This window comes from Hetaerina americana, unplaced genomic scaffold (genome assembly GCF_022747635.1).
Source record: "Hetaerina americana unplaced genomic scaffold, ioHetAmer1.1.p SCAF_3, whole genome shotgun sequence".
In the NCBI taxonomy this organism is placed as follows: Eukaryota; Metazoa; Arthropoda; class Insecta; order Odonata; family Calopterygidae; genus Hetaerina; species Hetaerina americana.
In genome coordinates, this window is record NW_027286874.1 from 22465115 (window position 1) to 22492125 (window position 27011).

Below are 27011 nucleotides of genomic sequence, written 5' to 3' on the forward strand. Positions count from 1 at the left end.
ATTCCGTGAAAATTGACGAGGTTTTCTTTCTAAAAGGCAAGTGCGTTCTTGTGGTGAGTGGGCAAATAATTGAAATATCAAAATTTTCCTTTAACTGTGGTCTGAATAATATGAAAAGCAAGACACAAGCAGGGGTGGGCGGAGAGGACGGCAGCGCGTGATTGGCGCCGAGGGGGAGAGAGGGAAAGTGTAGAGGGAATGTAACAGACGCTCGTCGTCTCCGTCTCGTCCAATAAAGTGGTCTCCTTTATACGCCGTCGAGTGTGCTCCAGATTCTAAAGTAAGGAGCTTCCCTTCACGAGAACGTGAGTCAATGTTTAATTATTGGCTTTCCCGCCTTCACCCAAGACCCTGAAGAGATCCTTTTTAGGCTCTCCTTGCCGTTTGCCCACAAAAGGGTTTCTGGGAGCCCCTGGCAGAGAGGGGAGACACACTTGAGCAGAAAAAGGAAAAAGAAAAAGACCTCCCGCTGAGTCGTCTTATCTCTCTTCCTCTTCACTTGAAGAATAGGGGTATTTTCCAAAGATCTTGACTACCCAATCTGTTCTGTATGTCGCGGTTTCATTACTAGCCAGTAATCGCACTCCATGCTACTACGCTTTGATGTACTTTTAATGAGTTGCACACTCTTTCGATACAAAGGGTAAATTTGTTAATAGAATGGTATGAATATGGTTAGTCATTATATGCCAGAATCTAATTATAAACATACGAGGTGTCAAACCTCCTACTTACAGGAAGTAATAGGGATGGATTCATAACTTACGTAAAACTCATTTGCCACTGAAATTAATCGGTACATATCTTTCGTACTCCGCATTGTGAATATATGCAGTTATCTTCTGATGTTGAGCACGGTAGTACCAAAAACGATAGCAATTGAAAGTGAAGGCTATTATGAGGGTGAAAATAAACTTCACACTTGCACAATTAAGATTTAATATTTCACGACCATGGTTTCGATACTGCGCAGCATCGAAACCATAGTCGTGAAACACTAAATCTTTATCGTGAAGTGCAAAGTTTCTTTTTACCCTCATAATGAAGGAATTCCGTACAGTTAAACCTGAAATTGTTATGTTTATTGAGGGCTATTAGTTTAGCGCATCTTAAAACCTTTCTCAACATTGCATATACTGGCGACGTCGCATGATTGGCCATTTGATCAAACGGGCATTAAATATTATTACATCATTAGACCTTTTCTTCTTCTTTTGATCTTCATTCAGCCTTCATTTAACTTTCATTAATGAAAAATGGTACCGTTTATCTAGGCAAGTGACGACCCATAATGGTAATGGTTGATATTATTTTTACAAATAGAGGAGTGCATCCTCTATAAATGGCCGGCCATTCAGTGCCTAAGGAAGTATGGTGACGCCATGCCGACATGTTAGGAGAAATAGTGCTTATGTGCTTCTGTAATATTTAATATTGTTCACTCACCTCTCTCGTAATCGTAGTAGCCCATTTTGAAGTTCTCTGGACCAATCTTTCCATCTGTAAGTTGTCCTAGACCTCGTCGAAGGAGTTCTCCATCCCAGAAGCCATCATAAGTAGCATCAAAGAATTCCCAACCGGAGCCTCTTTTATCACCTTGTGGCATTGTATAGCTCACGATACCATCTGAAAAAATAAGTCCACATTAGATTAATTTAATAACGCAATTCACAAATTTTGGGATGAAATTCATCACATAATATTTATAATACTTAAATAAATCGCATAAATACTTTTAAGTGAGAATATAACGACGAATTTGAGGGAGATTTAGGTTTCTTTAAGGGAATTAGGCCTAGGTGCAATAATAATGTGAAATCTGTACTAGATATGCCTTTACGAAAGATACAATTTATGAGTATGCATTTCATTCATTACCATTCCAATAGCATCCGTATATTTCCACTCGCATGCACACAGTCCTTCGGTGGTAGCTGTACGGAAGGAAGCGTACCCTGTTGGCCCACACTGGAGGGTCTAGTTTTCTCTTTGCCTCCAGGTATGTATTGGCATTTCCTTGGATCACCTGCGAAAAAAAAAATTGAACAAATGTAACTGGAATTCAAGACGTAACTGGATTAATTTTGGGTTTTATTACTCTTTTATTATGTTGGTAAGTTTCTTCGATCACCTTCCTGCCCCTGTTCTAAATTTTTATATACAAATCTATAAAGTTGTGTAAGCTTATTAATTCTAGATAAAAAATACAACTAATACGAAATGCTGCACTAACAACGTAACCTTATAAATTTTCTCGAAAACTGAATGTCTACTCGTTATTAATAAGGTCCTTTTCGTAGGTGAAATGATGTGTCAAATATATTTTGCGTGTGTTCCAGAAAAATAGGAAGTATATCCTGAGTGCGTGACGACATAGCATGCTAAGTAGAACGATATAAAGGTGATGTAATTGAAATGATGACATATTTACATTTATGACTCCAGGTTTTAAAATTATCACCCAAAGTTACCCTACGTATTCATTCTCATCAATACACGAGTATGTTCAAGGAGACCAGTTTTGGAAACGCTGGCCATAAAAATATTTTTTTTTCGAAATTAACATCTAAACTTTGCCAATAGTTTTACTTAACTATTGATTTCGTCATAAAATATTATTTACAATGAATCTAAATTCAACTTCTGTTAACCATGTGGAGTTCCTATGATATTGATGTATAACATCAAAATTCAATTTTGAATCAATTCAAAATTCTAACCTTCATTTTCGGTGTAACTCTGTCTAAAAACGTTTTTCCCTCAATAGGAAGACGACATAGAAATCCCTATTATGAAAGATGAGGAAAATATAACGATCCGGCAAGCATGTAGGTTTCCACAGTGATTCATTTTCCTTTGTCGAAGCGTAATTCCCTCTCCCTTTCACTTCGTCCTCCTCCGCTGCTCCCCCGCCTCTCCTCCTATACCCTCCTCCCTTCTGCCCCCGAAACACGTCCTCCTTTAAGCATGTCTCATTTTTCCCCTTAATTCATTTCCTCCTCCGCCCCACTTTATCCCGACGCCCCTCTCACCGTGGTCACTCCCCGCACTCACTCCTCCCCCGCACGTCCGTGCCAAAGATCAACACGCGCACCCGGTGCTCGTAACTCATTCCTTGAGTCACGCAACTACACACTTCCCTCGAAGTGCGAGGACTTGTGGTGCTTCTTGTCGAGATATTTCGATGGAGACGCCGAAGGAGTTATTTTAAACGAATCCATGCTTACTATAATATTAATACTTTCTTTTATTTTCTGTCATTGCAACAACCAATAGTCGACTCAACTAGTATGAACAGTGGTCAATCAATGTTCATTTCAGTTCCGAGAGAATAACTTTATTCTGGTAATCAATACAATTACTCAAACGATCTTAAGAGATAATTGATATTATGAATTATATAAAAGTTGTTTTTTCAACATATGTTCGTTAATATTGAAATATGGTACCAGAGTGCGTCTATCGCTTTGAAACAATTGGATGAGTTGAAACAAATTTGTTTGAGAAAAGGGATGTATTTTCCAGGAAAAGAATTTACGCCGAAGATTCTGAAGTAGTACATCACGGATCCAGCAACTGGAAGCAATCTTTGAAAATCTAGTAGCTGAATAGACGATTTTTATTATTTAACATACAATATATAATACATGTAGTTCAATTCATTTTGTACTTCAGATACATTTTTTGATGCCTAAATGAATTTTTTTTCAAAGCGAGATATGAGCTTTACCGTCAATGGGGTTGCGACAATATTCTGGCAGAGTGCGTTGAATCGTTCCAAGCACTCGGCGCCACACTCTCCCACTCACTCTTCTGTCCCCTCTTTCACTACCACAACCCTTTTACCCTTTCGCGTCATTTATTTCGGCTCTGCTACCACCTGGTCATTTTTCAAACAAGGGACGCTGTTGAGTCAACGTCCAGTGGTCTCGTCCCACGTTAAGTCTCGGCACCGGACACGCGATGACATTAGAGCCTCTTCTAAAAAAATGTTAGACATTTCGAGTAGGCAATAATTCTCATAAGAACCCTATCTTCTCGGAGAATAGACGCTGAGCATTTTTTATTCTTTTATTTATGTTTAAAACGTTATTGCTTTAAATCAACACTTTTTCACAGTTTTAATTCACAAACTTCCGTGAATTAAACTGTTAAAAAATAGCGTGATGGAATATATTTTCTATAGTGTCAGTGGTATGCGCTGCTATTAAAATTTTTAAGACAGAAAAATGAATGATTTCCTGACGTGAAAAATTCAACTTAAACCTAAGCCAATCTCAATTCGTGATTACCTACGTTAGTAAATCAGATATGTGTTAAAAAAAAGTCTCTGTTTGATGAAATAAATACCACGCCGACATCGGAAGATATGTATATTAACCATACTCTCTGAAATTCCTCGAGGTATTTTTGTAGTTAAAATATTTAGCCTAGAGGAAGATATTACTTGATTTCGTTAGATAAAATACAAAGTGAATCACTATCAATCTTTAGAGCGTTGGCCGCGACCATTATTTTTAATTATGGGAAAGTTAAGATAAAGGAAATAGTGAATATTCTTCAATCTACTTCGGAACAGTCTCATCTTTACTAATCATATTACAATTCAAATCATGCCGTTTATCGTCTAACACATTAATGGTGCTGTCATATGGGGTTCCCACGAGAGCGCGATATCAATTATCCATTGGACATAGTTGGAACACGCCCCACTGACAATACCTCCGCTCCCCCATTTCTCCCCCCTTTCCATCTATCTCAAATAACCAATCAACAATCCCGTCACGCTATGGGTCTTCCTTCGGGGGTTCAACACGTACTCTCTGATGGCAGGTATAGCCCGTCCAGTTAGTCGTCTAGACAACAAGAGGAACAATTTGAGATACAGCTGTATGGCATGCAAGTCAGTCGCTACTGCAATCCACCTCTCAAATTATTCTTTTGTGTGATCTCTCCCACAAACTAGAATGAAAATAGTCTACCTGATGAACTGTTTCATCAGCCGCTGGGATAGAACGAATAAATCACAAAGGTTTTTTTTGAATCGGAAAAGTGATATCTGCTGCTTGAATTCTCAAATTTAAAGGATTCTTTTTCATTCAGAACTCGTGAATGCTGGTGATTCTATTTTTTTGGTCGGTAGTTTTATTAAAATTAAATTCGAATTCTTTGGAGCACATTTCCCAAGGACTAAATTTGCCATGCCACTTCAATTATCAATGAATTAGTCCTAGCAGGAAATTGAATAATTAAGGCTCTACGGAGGACGTGGTTTTTACGTTTCTACCCTGGAATAATTAAAGTCATATAAATAGTCATCGAGCATATTGGGAATAACATTACAGGGAATGTCTGTATAGCTTTAATATGATGGATAAGGATGGCAATACTATTGTACATTGTAAATACTTCCTTTGATCGTGGGTGTACAACCCTATTAATACTCAATTCCACCCGGTTCAATCTGAATTTAATTAATATATTTCAGAAATAGGAACTGTAGGCATAAAAAATAAGATCCATTAGAAACGAAAGTAGTTAAGGATAATCCTTAGTGTCAGAAAAACCTTTTGGCATTTCACGGTATCCAAATATCCCTTTCTAAAAGTTTCTTTTCTTGTATGATTTTTTCACTCATCCTTAAAAACTTAGCAACCGAAGAACGAACGTGAATTAGGTGGATTAATGCTCTTACTTAATACAGAGTTACGTAAATCAAGGCTTTACATCAAAATAAAATTTCGATCACACTAGCTAGATCGAAATTTTGAAATTTTTAGCAGCAGTTTAAACAATTGGCTAGACACCCTCCTTAATAAAACTACGTATCGAGATCCTCATCAGAATAGTAAAACGAAAGTCCCAGTCTCCTCATATTGAAATGATGACACCATGCTGTCTGCCACATTTGGAATAATGGGCAAAATATATTTTTCGCAGTCTCTCCTGCGCTCTTAAAAATACTAAAACAATTGTGAAATCCGAATTCAAACATGAAATAACTCATCAACAGGTTCTCAGACAATGAACTGCGATATATTTAATGTCCTCTGTTTTATTTAAAAGAACTGTGTAAACACAAGGTGCCTCTCACATATAAAGTTCTTCGAAAACCCTTAATATAATAATCATTCCATTTTGCCCTTTTTTAAAACTTTACGGTATATGTACAGGTTCCAAGTGGCCATGGGGTTCAATTTTTCATAAAGTAGTTTACATGATCCGACAAATCATAGTTTATATATTATCCGTCGCATCGATAAAATAATCAAAAAAAATATCAGCAGTTTTCCATTGAAAAATCAAGGATGGTTGTATACTTTATGAACCCAAGTAGAAAAAACAGCATGTGAGCGAAAAATTATTTATTGCGAAGGGTAGGGTAGTTTCAATAGGAATAATCACTCTTTTTAAGTTTCGAGACAGGAAAAATTCCGTAAGGATGCGAAAACTGGGCGAAAAGAGGAAGGGGTTAGAGGAGGTGGAGGGAAGGGAGAAGAAGGGAGAAAGGGGTGGGAGAGAAGGAAATGGGAGAACACGGAGAAGGATGAGGGGGATGGGGTGGAAATGGTTTCCCCCCTTGCTCACGGTATCGTGGCAGACGGAACCTACCCAACCTGTCAGCTCGATTTCCGTCTCCCTACCTCCCCACCCCCGGCTGGCCTATCTCTCTCTCCTCTCTCTATCTCCCGATCTCCCGCCCCCAAAATCTCCCACTCCTTACCACCGCCTCTTCCCACCCACCGCACTTCTCTCCCTCGGACGTCACCCTCCTGCCCCCATGTCATCCAACCTTTTCCATCCCGTGGCTCCGACTTGTGACCATCGCTCATCTGCTTGCCAAGCGGTCTCGTGCTATGAGGCAAGGATGGGTGCCTACGTGAGACCAAAGCGGTGGGATTGGGAACGAGAGGAAGTAGAATAGTGTGGGAGGAGGGTTTGCGAGAGAGAGAAGGATGTGGAATTGGGAGGGGGGGAGGCGAATAGTTACGACGATGGGAGAGGGTGGCCGAGGGTCGAGTTGAGGCAGGGGGCGGGTGTCTTTGGGGGTTTTTGGAAGGAAGTGCCGTTAGGGGGTTGTGCGGGGAGCGGAGCGAAGCGAACGTTTTCTGTGGGAGGTGGGCTCTTGTGGCACGCCTATGATTAATGCGTGGGAGAGGGGAAACCGATTTTTGGGAGGAGGAGGGGATTCGTGGGGCGGGCGTGGCGGAGGGCGGGAGGGAAAGGTGAAGAAAGAGTGTGGGACGTGCGCGATCCCCTTTTTCTGCGGGAGTTCCTTCTCCCCCCTCCCCAGAGGCGCTCTCCCTCCACCAGTCTCCTCCTCCCTCCCCCCCGCGGATCTCCGCCCCCCCCAGCGTCTCTAAAGGGGTTGACGGCGTCACTCGTCGTGAGGGAAGATCTCTCTCTCTCCTTCTTCCGCCCTATCACTTATTTCTTTTTGTCTCTTTTACTCTCGTTGCCTTACTCCCGGTGCTCGTGGAGTTTTCTTCTTCGGCAGCATATGTAGGCACGAAACAACAAATGAAAGACGGTGCACGTCAAGCAGTTTCCACCGCCCCCTCCCCTCCCCAACTCCGCTCTCTTGCTCCGCTATCATCGGTGCTGCCACGGTCGGAGGGGCACGGGCAGGTACGGGATTATTTTTAGGAAAAAAGAAGAATCGAAATGTGTCCGCCCTTTTTCCCGAGATATCACGTTAAAGTGAAGGTATCCTGTTTGTTCTTGTTTATTTATTTATTTTTACTCCTTTACATTGTGTTATCGTGATTGGAATAGTTCGACTGCGTGCCGTAATATGGTCTGAGTGCACTCTGGCCTCCGCTGGGAGAAACTTGACCTCTGCACGTAAGAAGTTTCAGCCAAGTCTTGACGTGAGTTCAATTTTTCATGTTTTGAACGCAGCGGAGCGATTACGGTTTATTGGCGGAATGCCTAAGGAGAGGTTATGCCATGCGAAAGATGGAAGTACCTTTTGAATAATTGGTGGTGCTAGTTGAACATCGCATGAATAATGTGACTGCGTTTTTATCGTCTCCCTGGTGGCTCTAATTTATTTCCTGAGTATTGCAGTTGAATTCCATTTATATTTTAAGAACACCTGGTCTTCGTAATCTAAACTATCCTCGACTTAAGCAAGCGTTAAATACGCAAAGTTATTTATTTCACTGCAGAAACACTAAAATTTAAAGTAGTTTTGAATTCTGTTGGCACATGAACTAGATAGTAATACGTTGGACTCCGAAATACAATATTTCCGTATCTAATTAATTTTCAGAGGTCTCCGTTAAGATTAGGAGACTAACTCTAATGCACGAAATTGGTGATGCTCAAGATGCTGATACACAACTCAATTTCTTCAAAGGGAAATATTTAAAAAACTACCTACCATTCAATTTAATCTTTAAGCTGAGTGCTTTCCATTTAAAATAAAAAATTACAGTTGCCAATAAATGTCAACATAGCTCACGTCTCTATATTTGACACTCAATCTTTAGCGTCTATCACGGAATTATTTATTTATAGAGAGAAATATTGACAGATTTGTGTCGCATTATTACTCTAAGCACTGATCCTCCTGGAACCATGTCAAATCCATGTGGTGCCCTATTTGACAGCATTATAAAACATGCAGTAGTGACGAATAAAGGAAAATATTTGATGCTAATGGTTTTTAATTTAACGCAAAATGCACAAGTATAAATTAAGTTATCTCATGACAATCTTTTGCATGTTATATGCACACACAAACATATTATATATATATATATATATATATACGCACACACATATATTTGCATATATATATACATATACATATATATATATACATATATATAATTAAATATATGTATTTATATGTATGTATGTATGTATGTGTGTGTATATATATCTATATATATCTATATATATGTATATATATGCATATATATATATATATATATATATATATATATATATATATATATATATATATATATATATATATATATATATATGCATATTAAGAATAATCGAATTAGCTTTGATTTAACAATGAGGAGGAAATGCTTGAAAATTTGTAGTGGAATTAGTGACATCGGTGGAAAATTCATAGCTCATCTCTATGCCCATTGTCCGCGTGTTCGTAAACTAGCATTAAATCTATAACATGTCCCAAGGATGCAAATGCTAAACGGATGCGGGATTGTGCTCTTAGAACCACTTCGCCACCAAATTTATTCCACAGCTAGTTCAATACAATCAGCTTTTATGATTAACGACCAAGCAATTTGGGCCTGGATAGACAAGGAGAGCCTGAATGCTCCTCTCGTCTTCCTCTATTCTTTCCCACTCCGTCCCAAAACTCTCCCCCATTCGGATTCCTTCCTCGAGATCCACGCCACAAAAGCCTCGTGCTTCCCTCGGCCACACTCTCAAACCAACAGAGCCACCATCCAATTTCATCGTTCATTTTTCACCCACCACTCCCTCCCTCCGCCATTTTACCAACCTCTCTTTTCGTGGAGCTCTTTCTCTCTCAGTCCTTCCACGGCGGAAAGAGGCGGTGAGGAGGTCGTTTGTAATTGCCGGATTGAATGAGATCTTTTGCGGATAACAACAGATGAAAATTAGATGGGGGTGGCAGGAATTTTGTTGGTAAATAAATGAGAACGTACGGAAATATGGAAATTAAAGGAAGAGTAGAGCTGAGATTGAATTCAGAAATTATCAGTGATGGAAAATGGAAATCTTAGTACAAGACCAGGACCAGATAGAGATTAGTTAAATAATTAATATTTTTAATTATAATAATTTCACTTGTGGAATAGCTACGCATCGGAGGGGGGAAGAAGGTATGAATCAGGGGCTTTTAAGTGGGATTGTCTTTACCAGATATTTTAGTTATTTTAAATCTTGTTTTGTACTTCAACAATATAAATGCACAGCGTGCGATATATTGAATTCCACAAAAGTAATCAAAATAATTTTTACTCTTCCATTGAGATGATATACTTGTATCATTGAAAAACGTACAAAAAAAAACGGAAAGCCTTGCTGTGAACTGACTACACGATGCAAGTAAAATCTGAATGGTTGATTTAGGCAGGTAGCTTATTATACTTATATTATGGCATATTTTGACTTATTGCCAGAAACTGAATGAGTTTGCTCGACGGTTTCCTTTTTGAATATGAATATTAAATCTTTAGATATTTGAAATGGCATACTTTCTTAGTTGAATTTCCTATTCTATGTATTAAAAATTTCATATTTTTTTACCGTACGTACTTAGACGATTCATCGCCTATGATTTATTTTATCTCTTTACACCATTACTCCGAGTAAAAAATATTCTTCAATGGTAAACCTTACACTTCACACAAGGTTTTATTTCCCTATGTATCTTCAACAAAATCCAAATGATTCCTGCGAGATCAAAGAGGCCTGGGCATTTCTTTTAGATACCCTAGTAAAGCCTGAAAGGGGTCGTAAATAACATTGGATTACTTTCCTCCTCTCTTTTCTTTAGTGTCCTCTAGCAGGCTCCTCGAGGTCTAAGGGGAATATTGCGCACGTCGGAATGTCAGGAGTGTGAGTAGGAGGTACATACAATGGTTGGAGGAAGATTATGCTTGTTGGAAGGGAGGCAGACAGAACAGCGGGCGAGGGAGTCGTTAGTTAGGAGGTATACCGACAGCTAACGAGGGCGCACTCTCGCCTTGCTGGTATAAAACGTTAGAGTAGCGAGAAGCCACCGTGGAGCCAAGGTGAGACAGGAGAGAGTACCTGCGCCTTTACACTGGACGTGCGGAGGCAAATAAGGAAAGAATATACACCTAAATGAAGAAAGCCGAAAGAAAAAAACCGAAAATACATTTTATAGAAATGAGGAGAATATGGTGTAAGATATACTGTGGATTGAGCCCATGTGAGTATTTCAAAGATTATATATTCGTAAAGTTAAGAAATATATTCCTTTTAAAAATGCATTCATTAGCTCAAAATGATCCATTTTAGGTCAGTTGTAAAACCAAAATGCTTTTATTTCATTACGAAATCCAATCCTTCATCGTATTGGATTCGTTAAGTGTTTGATAAAACCGAAGTAAACAAGAATAGATACTTCCCTGATTTGAAATAGGATTGCTCATGAAATGAGAACTGGTCTCACTAAACATTTAGCCTAGTTTTAATGTTTCACGGGATTACCACATTCTATAGGAGAAACTTCCACTATATTCATGACTTATGTGAAGACTGAACAAATCTACACGGACATTTCATATTTAATGGTAGTAGTTTTAAAGTAACAAACAACGATTCTACATTCAAGGCAGATATTTTTACAATCTCAATCCATAAGGAATGCCTGACATTAAAGTCGGGAAGCGTTTCCAGGGCTACATTATTATGATTAGGAGAACACATATGATAATTTTATGGGTTGATCCAAGACGTGATATCAAGAGTGGATGAAGTTGCTTTATTTTAATATTTTCCTAAAACGTTTCCCAAAGCTTCAATTCAATCCAGCGTCTTGCATGAATGCTACGATCGGGTACGCCATTTCAAAATCCCTCGTTGCATTCACGATCCCGTCTGATGCGAGAAGTAAAAATACCAGCAACATCCTTTCTGCTACTTTTCCGGCGAACGTTTCGTCTTTTATCACCGTCCAAGCCATCCATTCAACAAACCTCTCACAAATCATATTCCGCCCCATCTTCCCCCTTTTCCCCTTCCTCCCACCCCCCCTTCACACTCCCACCCCGACTAATCTCCCCACCACAACCCTCACCCTGCCCAAACTCCTCCCGCGCCCCCACCCCGCACACAGAAACCATCCGCCGCCACGCCCAGCGCTTGCTCTATCCCCCTCCCACCCCCTTATCTCCCATCGCTTCACCACCCTCCCTCACCGGCCTCCATTCCGGGGGTGCGTTTTTTGAGTGCACGGCAGGAAACGAATGCCGGCTTCCACCCCCAAATTCTTTCCTCCCTCTCTTCTTCCCCCATTCCCCCTTCCCCGATCTTCGTCGTCGCCGCCGCCGTCTCCACCCGACCATTCAGCTCGGCTCCACTAATTAGCGGCCGGAATGAGAAGATCTTTCCACCCGCACCACCACCCACCCCATCCTCCCGCCACCCGCCCCCGCCAGAATGCATCGCCCCCTCTCAAAACATCCACACTTGTCGTTCGCCCATCCTCCCCTCCTATCCCTGATTCCGTCCTCTCTCTCTGTCTCCGACCCTCTTTCTCCCTCGTCTCTCCAACACTCGCAGTTTCAACCTATTTGACGTCGTGTCTACTTTTTTTGACTTCCTGATAATCTGTATTTCCCTGCTAATAGGAAAAATATATTTGAAAGGTTGTTTATTGTAACTGCGTCGGAACTCATTTGAACGCGTTAGTGTTTCCATTTAATTATGAAATGAAAACGTACAACCTCCAATTTCGCCTTTGATGAAATCATATAAATGTTTCGTGTAGCTAACGAAAATTGGAAAATGTATGAAACATGAGAGCAGTTGCTTGCAAGGGCTCTTGCGTAGCCCTTACACCGCGCCTTTCCAGCCTCCAAGGCTACTAAGGCGGGAAGAATTCTTCTGCGTTGTCAGTCGTTTGATTTATTCCCGCTCAGAGCAGCCTTGGCTTCTTCTTTGCCGGAAGGGTGTCTTGCTCGTCTTGGGATGCTATGGGGCGCTTGTAGCGGTCCCATGGCCAGACCCTTATGTCGCCAACCCGGCGAATCAGTTTTACTTCCGCTTCTGCCGCTTTTCTGAAGAATTTCCCAGATATTCTAGGCAGAAGGACGTCCAGGGTTTCCAGCTTTCCGTCCTCGTGCATCTCGGAAACGCGGGCGTAACGACCGCGTGACATGATGTCACGAAGAGCAGAATTCTGCACCACCTGAATTTGAGCGAGACTCGTTCGCGACACTCCTGACCATACCGGAGCAGCGTACGTGATGACAGGCAGCACGCACGCTTGGTACAGTCTACGCTTCGTGTCCATACTCAGGACCGGCGGGCGGATAATCGGCCGGAGCCGACTAAGCGCCGCGAATGCCTTTCTGCGTACACGAAGCGCTTGGGCGTTCCAAAGGAGTTTCCGGTCCATCAGCACTCCGAGGTAGGTAACTTCGGATTCCCACGGTAGGGCGACTCCATTCACAGTTAGGTTCACTCCTGGCGGCCGACCATTTCCCGGATGGAAGATGATCGCCTTCGTCTTCTGTGCGTTAACAGCAAAGCGCCATCGGCGGTACCATTCTAGGAGATCCGCCACAGCGCTCTGCAGTCTTCGCACCGCGGTCACCTTCTGCCAGGAGCAGCACAAGAGGGCCGTGTCGTCGGCATAGAGAGACAGGATCTCGAGGTTCCCACGTGGAGTTGGAATGTCGTGGGAGTAGATATTGTAAAGCAGTGGTCCGAGGACTGATCCCTGGGGCACGCCGGCGGAGATCCGACGCACCCCTGAATTCGCCCCGAGCCATTGCACGGTGAATGTCCTGTCTCTCAAATAGGAGTGAACCATCCGAACAATCCAAGGTGGGAAATGGAGTCGTCTCATCTTCAACAAGAGAGCCGGATGCCAGACGCGATCGAACGCCTTACTGACGTCGAAGAAGGCCCCAGCAACCGCCCTATTCCTGTTGAAGCTGTCCGTGATGAAATCCGCCGTTCGCACCAGCTGATGGACTGTGGAATGCTGCGCACGGAAACCAAACTGCTCCTCCGGGAGGATGTCATTCTCCCGGACGAAATCAGTCAGCGGCCGTTGCAGCAGTCGCTCGAATATCTTACCGAAGCCGTCGAGCAAGGAGATAGGCCGGAATTCTCCGGGACCAGCCTCCAATTTCTGCGACTTCGGCAGGCAGACGATTCTCGCTCTTCTCCAAGTGGTCGGGAAGTAGAAAATCCTGACACAGCCATTTAGGAGCTTTGTCAGGTACTTCACCGCCGCCTTTGGAAGCTCCCGAATGACCACATTGGGAATGTTGTCGCTTCCGGGGGCCTTCCTCGTGCGGAGAAAACCTCCACGTTACATGAAATTTCCATCGATAGGTACTTGTATAATTTCCATTGCTCAATAACTTGCATAGTATTGTGTGGACAATGTCTTCATTTGTTATACAATTTAGTAAGATAAGTGCAATTCAAAAAAATTGAAAATTCATGGAATCATTGCTTATATTTATTTTTCATTACCCTAATATTCAATATCTATGTTGTTTGTCTTGCTGTTTCGTATCACTGCAAGCCATCTACCTAAGAAAAAATGAACTAATTAATATTCGATTCATCGCCACTTCCTTTGCCATTCTCCGCCTCAGAAATTCACTCCTCTTCATATTCTCCCTCGTGCCACTCACCCGCGCTCCCTTCATTCTCAATTTCCATCCCCTTAAGTTTCAACGATCCGCCCCTTTTCCGGCCTCCATAATTATTTTTTCTTAATATCGATTTCCTTCGGTCGGATTCTCCACCACGTCATAGTCCCTCCAGGCTCATTCGAGACTCCGGTTGAATGCTTACTTCCTTCTCACCCTTCCCACGTCCTCAGGCCGTGTCCACCCACTCTCTCTCACTCATTTCCCTCGCCTCCTTCCCCATCCCGAAAGAGCCAAAGGGCAAGCGAGGATGAAGACGCTGGAATTCCTGCAGAGAACCGGCGGAGCTGGTGGGCGGTTGGAAGGCGGTGAGGAAGAATGATGAGCACGGGTGGGGAGACGCGCAATCTCTTTAGATTTCGTGATGGATTAATTAGGTCCTTCTCATTACGCTAAGGATGGCAGGATGAATACACGGATTATTCTTTTCATCCAGAGTCATATAATGTAAATTTTTTAATATCTTTCATCCAATGTTGCCGTGAACGTGCTGCATTCGTGGGTGGCTCGGAAAGAGTGGTGTGTGGGCTGATTTCTCAATCGCCTAGAGTCAGCCGAAAAGGTGTATTGAGGGGCATCGGTGGAATTGTGGAACGGGAAATTATCGAGATGAAGCAGGAGTGGGGTATAGGAGGATGATGGGTAAAGGATTGATGAGGGGGAGCTTACATGGAGTTCCCGGGGCATTAAAAGTGCGAGTAGGCCGCAAGACGATCTGTCTAACGTTAAGACAGGCGCCTTGGGAGCTGTGATTTCCGCGAGGAGCGGGGATATTCGGAAGGAAGCTTGTAGAATCCCTGCGAGGGATGAATGAAATGAGGGAGCATTTCCGGTTGAATTGAAGAGGATGGATGAGACGATAACAAGGCGGTGGTGGTTTTATAGCGGAGGTGGGAGGGAGGGTGGAAGAGGATGATGGAATCCCACACAGAGGCCGAAATGGAACTGGAAAGGAGGAAGAAATGGTGGTCGGAAAGGGGACTCAAGAGGATGTAACAGAAGCCATCATAAGGGAATGATTATGACAAACGATTCGGTTTTGGATTTGGATTAGTTTTTAATACAGAGCACAGAATCATTTGTTTCCTTCCTTATCGAAAAAGGCCAAGGATAATGTTTAGGCATATTTCACGACAGACTGAGTGAGAGGGCACACGGGCACACGCTTAGAAATGGTATCCAGCAAATTTGTGTCGCACGCATTGGTCTTGTTCTTTCTTGGAGCCGGATGAATCTTAAATTGATTGAGTGTGTTCTGCGTAAGAGTGGATGTGCTATTAATATCCCTTGATGAATGATTGTTATACGGATAGTATATTGAGCTCAGATGGGGATTCTGGATTAATGAAACATGCCACGTTGAAGATGAATAGTTTTCGGGCGAAATGAGGAACTTAATAAACAGATTTTCCATATCGAAAAGTGGGTAATATATCTTACTTATTCTTACTTCCTTGGAATCAGAGTAATTTATCACTGGCATGGATATTTCATTCTATGTCAGGTGGTACTAAAGCGTATATTAAATTCATGAAGTACATCCAGGCAAATGTATAATTTATTGGAAGCTGATTATTGCTCTTCCCTCATCAATTTAATTTAATTGCGTACCAATGAATCAGCGTTAAAGTAATCATAGCTGCACAATATCAATATTTTAGTCTTAGGATGTTGATTTTTTGCCACTAAAACATTCGACTTGCATATAATTATTATTTTGCTAACTAGAGTACTGGTATACTAGAATCGTTTTTGCATAAATTATCTTTTTCCTGAGAGTGAAAATTAAGTCTTTTATCGTCGATCCTTATGAGATGTAAGCTTTGCAAAAGATTATTGGAACTTGATTCGCATTCTTGTTTTATTTTATTTCGCCCAGTAGATAAGCTATTATCTCAAGTTATATTGTAAAGGCTCATGCAAGTAAAGCTAAGTATTTTTATTTTGGAGAATGACCCTAATTTTATTCTCTGGAGAAAATTTTAAAATTTTGTAATATGACTTAAATAGCACCACCGTAGTCATCCGAATCTGATGATTACGGCCGTGCCGCCGAAACGTCATAACTAGATATGTGAGTGTCCTCACATATCTAGTTTTGTATCTTCTGTCTTTAACTGTTCATATCTGTCTTTGTGTTTCTGTGTTTAAAAGTCTTGATCGATGTTTTTATATATTTGTGTCGCCGCCGAAGAGCGCTCTGTTTCGAAGATATTTATACATATAAATATAATTATAGAACATCATCTACAGGTGTATTTTCTATTGTTTCTTTATTTTATTTGTGCCACCATGGATGCAGAACTCAAATTGTATTATGTATATTTATTTGAGTAAATTGGAAAAGCCTGTAAGATACACATTGCCGTATCTCCGTAAAATAATCTTTTCAAAAGGTACTTAGACGCTTCTTGCAGCTATTTTTCTTAAAAAATTCTAGCAGCATTTAATTACAAGACAAAATATTTCATCCAATGCTCCCCGAGTTGTTGACAACGACGTGATGAATAATATGCTATGTTTAGAGTTGAGGAAAGTTCATTATTTACACTACAAAGCCTTTCCTGTGTTTTGAATAAATAATTATTTGTTACTATCGGTATACAGAAAAACAGCTCGGCATTCTAATATCTGGACTATTTCCACCTAATCGCTCCGAAACACCAAGTGTTGCACGAGGAGAAGTCAAATGAAAACTGAACATCCGCTACAACAATCAGTCCGCGCACCGAGGACATAACCCAACTGCGTGCGCCTGTGTGCTTTCACTATGCACTTCTCCAACCACAGCCATGGTAGTATCGATTCATAAAAAGCTACTTTTAGTGGACTGTGTTACGGCGGGTGCTCAATTTTCATTTGACTGCCCCTAGTAAAAATATCAGAATAAACAATCGCTTTAAAAGTTTTAATTTTGTTATTTATGCATCCATAAAATACAAAGGTTTTAGCTTATATTAAAACATTTTAAATTTAAATTATTGAAGTGAATTTTAAGCATTTTTACGGGAAGTTCCTTTCATTAAGGGACCTATTGAAAACAACGACGGTAGACAATTCATACCCTGCCTCACGTTAGATTTTGGCAGCATAAAAATACAGCTTTTTATGATTTATCGAGGCTAATGTCCAGCATACTAAGTAAGGATCATTCCGCCCAAAATCTTTGTTTTTGGGCAGAATGAGTCTTAATCATTGCTTTATATGTATGGCGTGTAAGCAGTCCACGAAATTGTACGGACATTAAACAACGAATGTCCTTTGGGTGTGAGCTTCGGTAATATTCTGTGCAAACATTATCATAAACTTCTACTGAACTCCACGCAAATGTGGCTGAAGACCTTATGATATCAATTCATTTCCACTTCGAAATGTCCGCAGGGATAATGTGTACAATTTCCTAGAAAAAATTGTAATAGTTCCATTTTTATTTAATATTGCCAAAAGGGCTTAAGGAAAAACAACTGCACGTCGTACACAGAGATGGCAGGAGATTGAGCAGATATGGAATGGGAAGTATTAGCTAGTGGGAGAGCGCGAGCGGCAAGGCGGAAGATCGACGGCGCGAAATGGGGAGAGTGGAGAGGAGATTGTCGCGAGACAGGCCGGATGAAGACAAGCACAAGGGTCCAATCAGGAGCGGAGGCCAGGAGATAGAGGGTGGCGGGTATGAGGGTGAGCGCAGATGGAGAAAGGGGATGGAGGAACTGGGGAGGAGGAGCGGAGGGCACGAAGGGGTGGATGATGGGAACACGGTCGCTGGGAGGTTGGATGTCGTGGGAGGCTTGACGCCTGGGCCCGCGAAAGAGGATCAAGGGGTGTGGGAGTAGTGCGTCTGCTCCCACGCCTGGACGGATGGATGCGGAGGGGGCGGATACAAATACCGCACCTCCCTTCACGAGACGGGAGGAGGATGAAGGGAGACAATCCTCCCCCCTGCCCCCCTTCATCCCTACATATAAAACCATTTCCCTCACCCTTATCTTCCTACCGACGGCGGAAGTGATGCGCGGCGCCTCTGACTCTCTTGTTTCAAATCGGTCCCTCTCCACGCTTCGTTGCTTTCCTGAGTGCAGACTGCCGTCTCCCTTCCAGTTCTTACTCTTGGTCCGCGATCCTCATAGTCGGTTCCCTTCGTCCCTCTCTCCGCTCCACACCCTCATATCCCACGCCTATCATTACGCCATATATTCCACTTCCTTGTTGAACAACTGTCTCAGGACTATCATTATCATGATGAGCCCTTTTGAAATTCTTACCAGTCGTATTAAATTACTTAAACATTTGATATCGATCTGCATAGAAAAGGCTGGGAAAGGAAAAATGAATATATTGACTAGGGCTATAATCAAGATGCTCTATTTATTGGAGCTGGAACGAATACTTTTTTAAGTTTAGCGCTGGAGAATGAGTGATGTACATAAAATGTGGATAATAACGAATAAATATATCCATATCATTTATTTTATCTATATTCATGCGCATAGCATTTTGACAAATACGTTCTTACCGTTCAAAAAAATAATCCGACCATATAATCTTATACAGTGATGGGGTAAGGAAAAATAACATATTTCTAAGAAAAAGAAAGGGATGTACAACATAACTGACTCTGGTTTAAGTCGCTGCCATATAATCTCTGCAAGATTTTGGAGTGCAGAACTCTTACCTTAAACGGTCATGTATGCTTTAGAAGATCTCTTCTTTATATGGTATGACTGGAAGAATGTTATATTGTTATTGAGAAGAAATGTTCCTGCCTGTAAAGACTAAGTTATATTTTGGAGAAATATAATTGTCTGGAGGGAATTTATTTTATTAACTCTTATATTCCCCCAACCGTTTTCTCTACCTTTTCTCTATATATTTCCTATTTCTTCCTATCTATCTTCGTCTGCATCTCTCATCACAATCATTCAATTCCCTTCCGCTGTTACATCCTTCCTCTTCACCGCTCTTTTTCGTCTCTCACGCTCGTCATCCGCCTTCAGTTTCCAGCGAGTGACTTGAACGAGGCAAAGACCAGTGGAGGATCATTGCGCCTCAAGACCTGCAGCGACACGAAAGGGCTTTTACCGGGGTGGGCCGGGATTGGGCGAAATTTCAGTTTGGAGATGGAACATCGTCGAAATCGATGGCTTTCTTCGCAGTAGGAAACTGCGAAATCTTCACTAGTCAGTGAATGAGGAAGGGCTCAGAGCTGAATTTAGGAACTCAGAATTTCAGTATGAACTGATCGGTACAGTTGATGTTGATTTATCTGGTGTTATCGTTAATATTTACGTAAAGAAATTCAAACATTTATACACAACGCAACGCTCACAGACCTTAACTGAGGTATTTTTAGTTAATATTTCGAGATAAAACATCCAAAGGAAAGTCTTAAAAACTTAAAAACTCTAAGATATGTTATCTACGCTCAAACAATTTTCAGTGTGTCAGAGAGCGCATAGTTGTATAAATTGGGATAGTTCTAGGTTTTAGTATATTTATAGAATCGAGTTTTACTGTATTAATAAATACGCATAAATATTATGAAAACGATTGCATATTCCTTTTACCCCGTGAAAGAGAGTTGTCTACTAGGTAAAATAATTAGATTTTGTAATGTTTTATAAATGTAACATTAAGTAACCATATCTGAAAAAGCGCATAATTTACTTAGTACTGCTGATATAAGCCTGGTAGTATCATATTTACTACGCTATTAAATCCCTGCATTGCGATGCACAGCGTGGGATACGTTGGCCCTAACTACATGCTGAAATTATCTCTTTAAGAATAGAAATTAATTTCTTTTGAATTTGCTAATAATGGGAAAGTGACCAGAAAAAGAATCAATTGTTTGACCTTAACCTGAAAAATAAATTTCGCTACACTATTCGTAATTTTTCTCAGCATAATTTAAGGAGACTTTCTCATCCAGATTACCAATACGAGTCTGCCTTCACGACGGCCATATTCCCCTCCCTGCTTTTCCCATTAAACCGTTTCTCTTTCTACCAAGCCCGTAATAATTCCAAAATTTCAATATCCCTTATTTCCCTGAGAAGCCGGAGTCATTCCGACGAAATGACGCTGCAACGAGTGCCTTTGATGGGATACTTAAGTCCATTACGACGTTCGAGCATTCTTTCATTATTTCCGTTCCCCTTTTAATGCCACCATTTCCAACACGATTCTTAATATTCGTCAGTATATCATACCTTAAGACTCCGTATTCGGATAATTGTTTACGGACAGTTTAGTTAATTGTTTTGGGGTGAGTAATGTTTGGCCATTGCAATTAAAGTGAAAGACACGATATAGAGAGATAGTTGAAAGGGTATAAAACTTACGGCGAAATGAACAGCGCCATTTATGTAGTTCTAAACTAGTCTCACTGTAAATTTGTAATAATTTCCTCTACACTATCAGGCGAGAAATCCTTATTTCTCTTAAAGCAAAAGTATAAATTGCTGGTTACCTGCTAAATATTTGCCAATGTTTTAAAATTTCAGGAGCACTAAATGTTGATATTTGTTTGGGAGAAAAAGTGATTAATTACAATTTGGGATTGACAAAATCGATTGCATCGTGTTTCGGATTAAATATTCTATCACTGGAAATGAACCAATATAAATTCCCGCGTAAATAACCCGTTGTCATCGGGGTTGAATTCGATGCGTACGCAGAGAAACTTAAAATGGAATGTGGAACTCAGGCCCGCCGGGTAATTTCGATTGAGTGAATTGGAAATTCTCAACATTTGGAGTTATCTCTCTACCATACGGATCTAATGATCGCAATTCATGAGTGACTGCTTCCATCGGAAATATGGATCTGTGTATTTCAAACGGAAATTATTCCCGAATGTAGATATGCTTGTTACGAATTCTCGACGCGGGCCTCGTGTCATTTTCCCTCCCGGACCCTCGACAGCTTCATCGGAAGTTCAGCTTTGTCAAGTGAAGCAAGAAGAAGGAGATAATGAAAGGCCCTTAAGGGGCGAATTATGAAAAAAAATTGAAAAATCTTTCCCCTTTGCTCTGTCTTTACACTTATATCGTTCTCACGCATGGACCTACTCCTCTATAAAGTGATTGTCTCTCATCTAAAAGAATTTCGTCCCGTTCCATTTACCGCTTTCAGGAACTCGAATCCCCCCCGTATTTCGTCACCGGAAGTAGGGAATCGTCTTCTGGCTCTACGGCAATATTTTATTTGAAAAATATTCTTCCCATTAACAGTACCAATGGTTTCCTTTCCCAGAAAGAAAATCGATGAAAAAATTTACAGCTTACATTTCCACCCTATAAACTATCCCTCGGTGATTCACTCGACTGATTTTTCTCCCATCTTAATTTTTCTCCACCCATTTAAATGAGTTATTTATCTAAAGATGCCCTTCATTCAATCTTTATTTTACAGCAACTCAGTCAATATTTATTCCTCCTAAATCCGTCCCACGAGCGACACAGGATAAGCTATTTTTCTGTGCAGATTTTTCAACTTTTTTGCACTCCAGGCGATGTCGTAACTGAACGGTTGTATGAAAGTATTTCTATGTACATTCTTGCACGTTTCTTTTATTAAGTGTAATTTATACTGTGAGATCTCAATCATCATCATTTCTTAGTAACCTAAGTACCGCAAGATTGACATATCGAGTCTCTCTTTCCCACTATTTGATAGGGCACCAGGTCGAACACTTCGCTATCGTGATTTTATTCAGCCTCATCAGATATTTCCCACTAATTATCCCGAAAGTAAAAAAAGGCTTAAGCGGCCTAGACATGTTTTGCATAAATCAACAACTGTGGGTCGCGGTAGTCCAATGGTACAGCGTTGGACTACCGACCTGAGGGTCCCGGCTTTGATTCCCGGGCAAATCTCTGGGCACCTGCAGCTCCACCTAGGCTATGTGATTTTTCGGGTATCAGATCTTCCTGGGAAACCATACGTGCATATATATATATATATATATATATATACACGTATTGAATTCGTAGTCTTCCTCTCTTCGACTTCCCTCTCAGATTCCTTTCACCAAGGGTTTCAGGACTTTCGTGTTCCTGGAAAAGTTTCATTCTGTGAATCTTTTGGTAACTAGGGTAATTACAAGCATCCACGCTTTGGGTGATAGAAAATCCATCTAGGTAAAATTGAACTCCATACCTATGGATCAAAAGAACTGCTTCCATTTATTGCTTGCCTAGGAGACTGGTTTCATCTTCATTTTTTCATCTAATTACGATTTATATGCATAGTAAAAAGCCAGAGACCACATTGAATATAATATTTGCCTAAAATAATTTATTATGATAACATCAGTCAGTTCTGAGCCACTGTTGACTCTATGCTTTTGATTTATATTTTAAACATACATAAGTATTACTACAGTTTCTTTTGCCTGGTTAGGTATTCCTTCGTGAAAAATGTGGCGAAATCATCATCAAAAGTATATTGATTCTCCCTCCTCTACATGAAAAGAATAAAATTATATTGTCATTTGGTAATAATTAATTGATTATTTAGTTGGTATGTTTTGACTGGCAATATTTTATACTTTACATCGTGACCCAGTCATGAAAAATTTCCCTTGCTCTCGCCAGCATACGTTTCGCACTCCGGAGGCACTTCTCCCATCCTCACATTTCTCCATCTCCCTCAATCCTTCTCGACCCTATTTCTTTCCCACTCCCTCGAAATGTATTTTTATTTTTCCTTCGGAGTATACGGTCGAAGTCCGCTTTCTCCTTCACCCTCCACGTCACCGACGAATTTTCTTCTTTCGCACAGACGCCTAGTCAGCCGCAAGAACCTCAGAGCGCGCATTACTCCGCCCACCCTCCTCTCACGCCTCACTCCGCTTCCCATCTCTAGCCATCAAACCAATAACGGAAGAACGAGAGAGTGGAAAAATTCGTATATAATCCGTTCCCCGACTCGTCCCCGCGTTCTCACTCGCTATCTCTGCCATAACACTCCGTCACGCCTTGACAAAGAGCACAGACCGCCCCGACCAACCTTGGTCCGCTCACTCCGTGAAGCTCATCGTCACTTCCCTCGGTTCTTAGATCCCTTGCTTTTTTTATTTCCTCTTTTCCCGATGGTATATACTCACAAAATCCGTTTCATTTAGGCACATTAAAAATTCTAGTGTTGCAATACTGTTTCGGGGACGTGCTTTTGCGAACTAGTAACGTGTTTTTGATGAACCTCCATTTCTTTGTAAAACAATCTAAGGCTGTGTAATTTTGGAAATATCGACATATTGAGGGTAGGTGGACTAGTATAAATTAATAATATAATTGTGAAGTCAATATCATCTATAAATAAATAAATATGTGCAAAATATATGTTTATAATATATATTAGAGCACATGCATTTATATAAAGCTTGCGGCTACAAAATTTGCTTTTTTAAGCCCCTTTAAAAAAGGAAATTATAATGCCGCACCTCATGTGTATATAAGACTGAGTCTTACAAGAAGAAGGCCTCGGAGAAGGGCGAAAGCTCAAACAATCTACAATGTGAGATGTGTTATGCGTTACCTGTTGAATTTTGTGTATTATTGAGCCGTTATGTATATGTATATGTATGTATATATATATATATATATATATATATATATATATATATATATATATATATATATATATATATATATATATATATATATATGTATACACACAAGTCGCGGTAGGCCAGGGGTAGGACTACTGACCTGAGGGTCCGGATTCGATTCCCAAGGAAGCAAGCGCCTCTGGGAACCTGCAGGCCCACCCAAGCTGTGTGATTTTACGGGTACCAGATCCTCCTGGGAACCATAACCGGTACAGGGAAAGGAACTTTCTCCCCTACCATGTGTGATTTTCATCCTTCGCCCAGCACTGGGAACTCTAGCATCGCCTACTAAACCGATCTTCGGGTTGATTACTGTGTTTATGGTTTATACACACACACACACACACACACACACACATATATATATATATATATATATATATATATATATATATATATATATATATATATATATATATATATATATAATGGGCTGACACAACATAACACAAATAGAAAAGAATATAATTTGTGTTATGTTGTGTCAGCCCATTATTGTGCCGCTCGTATGAGTTTTTCCGGACTATCGTTATATATATATATATATACACATACATACGAGGGTCATCCGGAAAGTAGTACCCGTTCGTGCCGCATGAAGTGCTGACGACGCGAGTAGCCGCTGGACGAGGTCAGATAGCTTCAGTGGCTTGTCTGCCTTCTCTGAGCCAAGTTGCGTGACGCTAGCATTGCCTGTGTTGTTTCTGTGATTGTTTACAATGTTTAAAAAAATTGAGAACGCCGCCAGTTGTGAAGTGAGGGCAGTGATTAAATTCCTCAATGCAAGAAACGTTCGCCCATGTGATATTCATCGCCAATTAAAGGAGGTGTATGGAGACAATGTAATGGACGAGTCGTCTGTTCGGCGGTGGTGTCGCAACTTCAACATGGGGAGGGGGAACACACACGACGATGAGCGTTCGGGGAGACCGTCTGCCATTACAGACCAACTGGTGAGCTCAGTTGACGAATTCGTGAGGAACGATCGGCGCGTCACAATTGATGACATCTGTGAGCATTTTCCCAATGTTTCTCGAACAATTGTTCATGAAATTGTTAAACACCATCTGCATTATGCAAAAATTTGTGCAAGATGGGTCCCTCGCGTATCTCAATGAGCTGGCGGCGAAGGACTATGCAGCAGGAATACAGAAACTTGTCACACGTTATGACAAATGCCTTAATTTGCTTGGAGATTATGTTGAGAAGTAGTTTAAAGTATCCTCTTTCAAATAAAATTTTTTATGTTTGTTAATATTTACTTTTGTCTTTTTATTTCACGAACGGGTACTACTTTCCGGATGACCCTCGTATGTATGTATGTATATATATATATATATATTATATATATTATATATATATATATATATATTATATATATTATATATATTGTGTATATATATATATAAATATATTATATATGTATATACACCCACAAGGTCTGTCTTAAACGTAGTAAGACTTACTTTTTCAAAGATAAGCGAACGGACGGGTGGCAGCTTTTATGGCTGGGTTCGAAGGAGGGGAGTCAGAGAAAGGCTAGAGGCCGGTGACAGTTGGCTCCCTGACTCTGCGGAGGGTGGATCTTTCGTCTGTGAAACCTCTATAACGTGACCTCGTTACGCTCCGTCATGAAGCGGATACTGGAACTCGACACGAATGTGGACAGAGTGAGGACACTGCTGAACACAGACCGACGCTTAACCAGTGAAGAAATTGCAGACCAGTTGGGTCTGTCTGCATCCAACGTCCAACGCATTATTTCACAGGATATGGCCATGCGCAAGGTGTGCGCCAAGATGGTGCCGAAAATTCTGCCATGGCGCGCTAGTCGTCTGACAGCTCCTGACCAAATACGGCGTTGCCACGTTGCCGCACCCGCCCTATTATCCCGATCTGGCACCACCGGACTTCTTCCCCCTGAGAAAAGACAGCTCAAGGTACGACGTTTTGACTCGATAAAGGCCGTTCAAGAGGCTTCGACGAGGGTCATCAACGGCATCCCCAAAGAAAATATCTAGCGGGCGTACAGGGAATGGGAGCAACGTTACACTAGGTGTGTAGCAGCTAAAGGAGCATACTTTGAAGATTATTAAGTCGATGTAAGTATATCGTCAATAAAATTCTTGTAAAAAAATCAGTCCTACCACTTTTGGGTGTGACCCTGTATATCTCTAACGAAATCTACCGCTGGACACACAAGGCAATATGATAAATGATAGTATAAGTTGCAAAGCTGATATATCAACATTTAATAAAGCGAAACATATGAAATTTACTTGTTTACATATTCTAACAATTCTTTGTACTTAAGTTTAATTTCTATACATATTCGTTGGTTATCTGTTAGTGTAAAATAAAGCTCAAGCTCGCTTCCTGCTTAGCCGACTTTTATCATGTATCAACCTCACTTTCACGTCCGTTTATTATTTCTAGGGATTGGTTTCCTCCGCTTGAGAAGGAAATGAAAGTCTGAACGCAGTCCACCAGTATTCTTCTCTTGAAAAACGTTATCTTCCTCTATTCGAACTCCCTCACTCCTTCACCTTTCCACCTTCCCGCCTCTATTATCTTCACTATCACGCACGTACACAAACTCAGTCTCCTGTCTCTCTTGAATGTGCATGTATATATATATATATATATATATATATATATATATATATATATATATGTATAAATATATGTATGTACATATATATATATATATATATATGTATAAATATATGTATGTATATATATACATATATATATGTGTGTGTATATATATATATATATATATATATATATATATATATATATATATACATACATTGCAAAGTGAAAAATATGACACGATTCGCCTATCAATTCCTGTCTTTACAGAATCCCATTTCCCTTAGACGTTTTTATTCGCTCAGGCGCCTTCCTTTTTTCTACTTTTCATTTCTTTCTCCACCTTTTCTCCTCAACTATCATCGAATGATTTTGCCGTGCTCTTTACCGCCAGATAAGATGCTTCTGATTGTTTCAATTCTCCGGTGTTT

The 27011-nt window shown here is 40.7% G+C and overlaps 1 protein-coding gene across 1 annotated transcript in view; it reads right to left on the reverse strand.

Annotated features, from left to right (window-relative positions):
• LOC139690729 (discoidin domain-containing receptor 2-like) overlaps window positions 1-27011 on the reverse strand; it is a 335984-nt gene that overhangs the window by 95275 nt on the left and 213698 nt on the right. Inside the window, exons 5-6 of the mRNA XM_071588251.1 lie at window positions 1879-2026; window positions 1447-1626 (exon numbers count right to left, since the gene is read on the reverse strand). Coding sequence (XP_071444352.1) covers window positions 1447-1626; window positions 1879-2026 — 328 coding nt within the window. The remainder of the gene's footprint in view (window positions 1-1446; window positions 1627-1878; window positions 2027-27011) is intronic.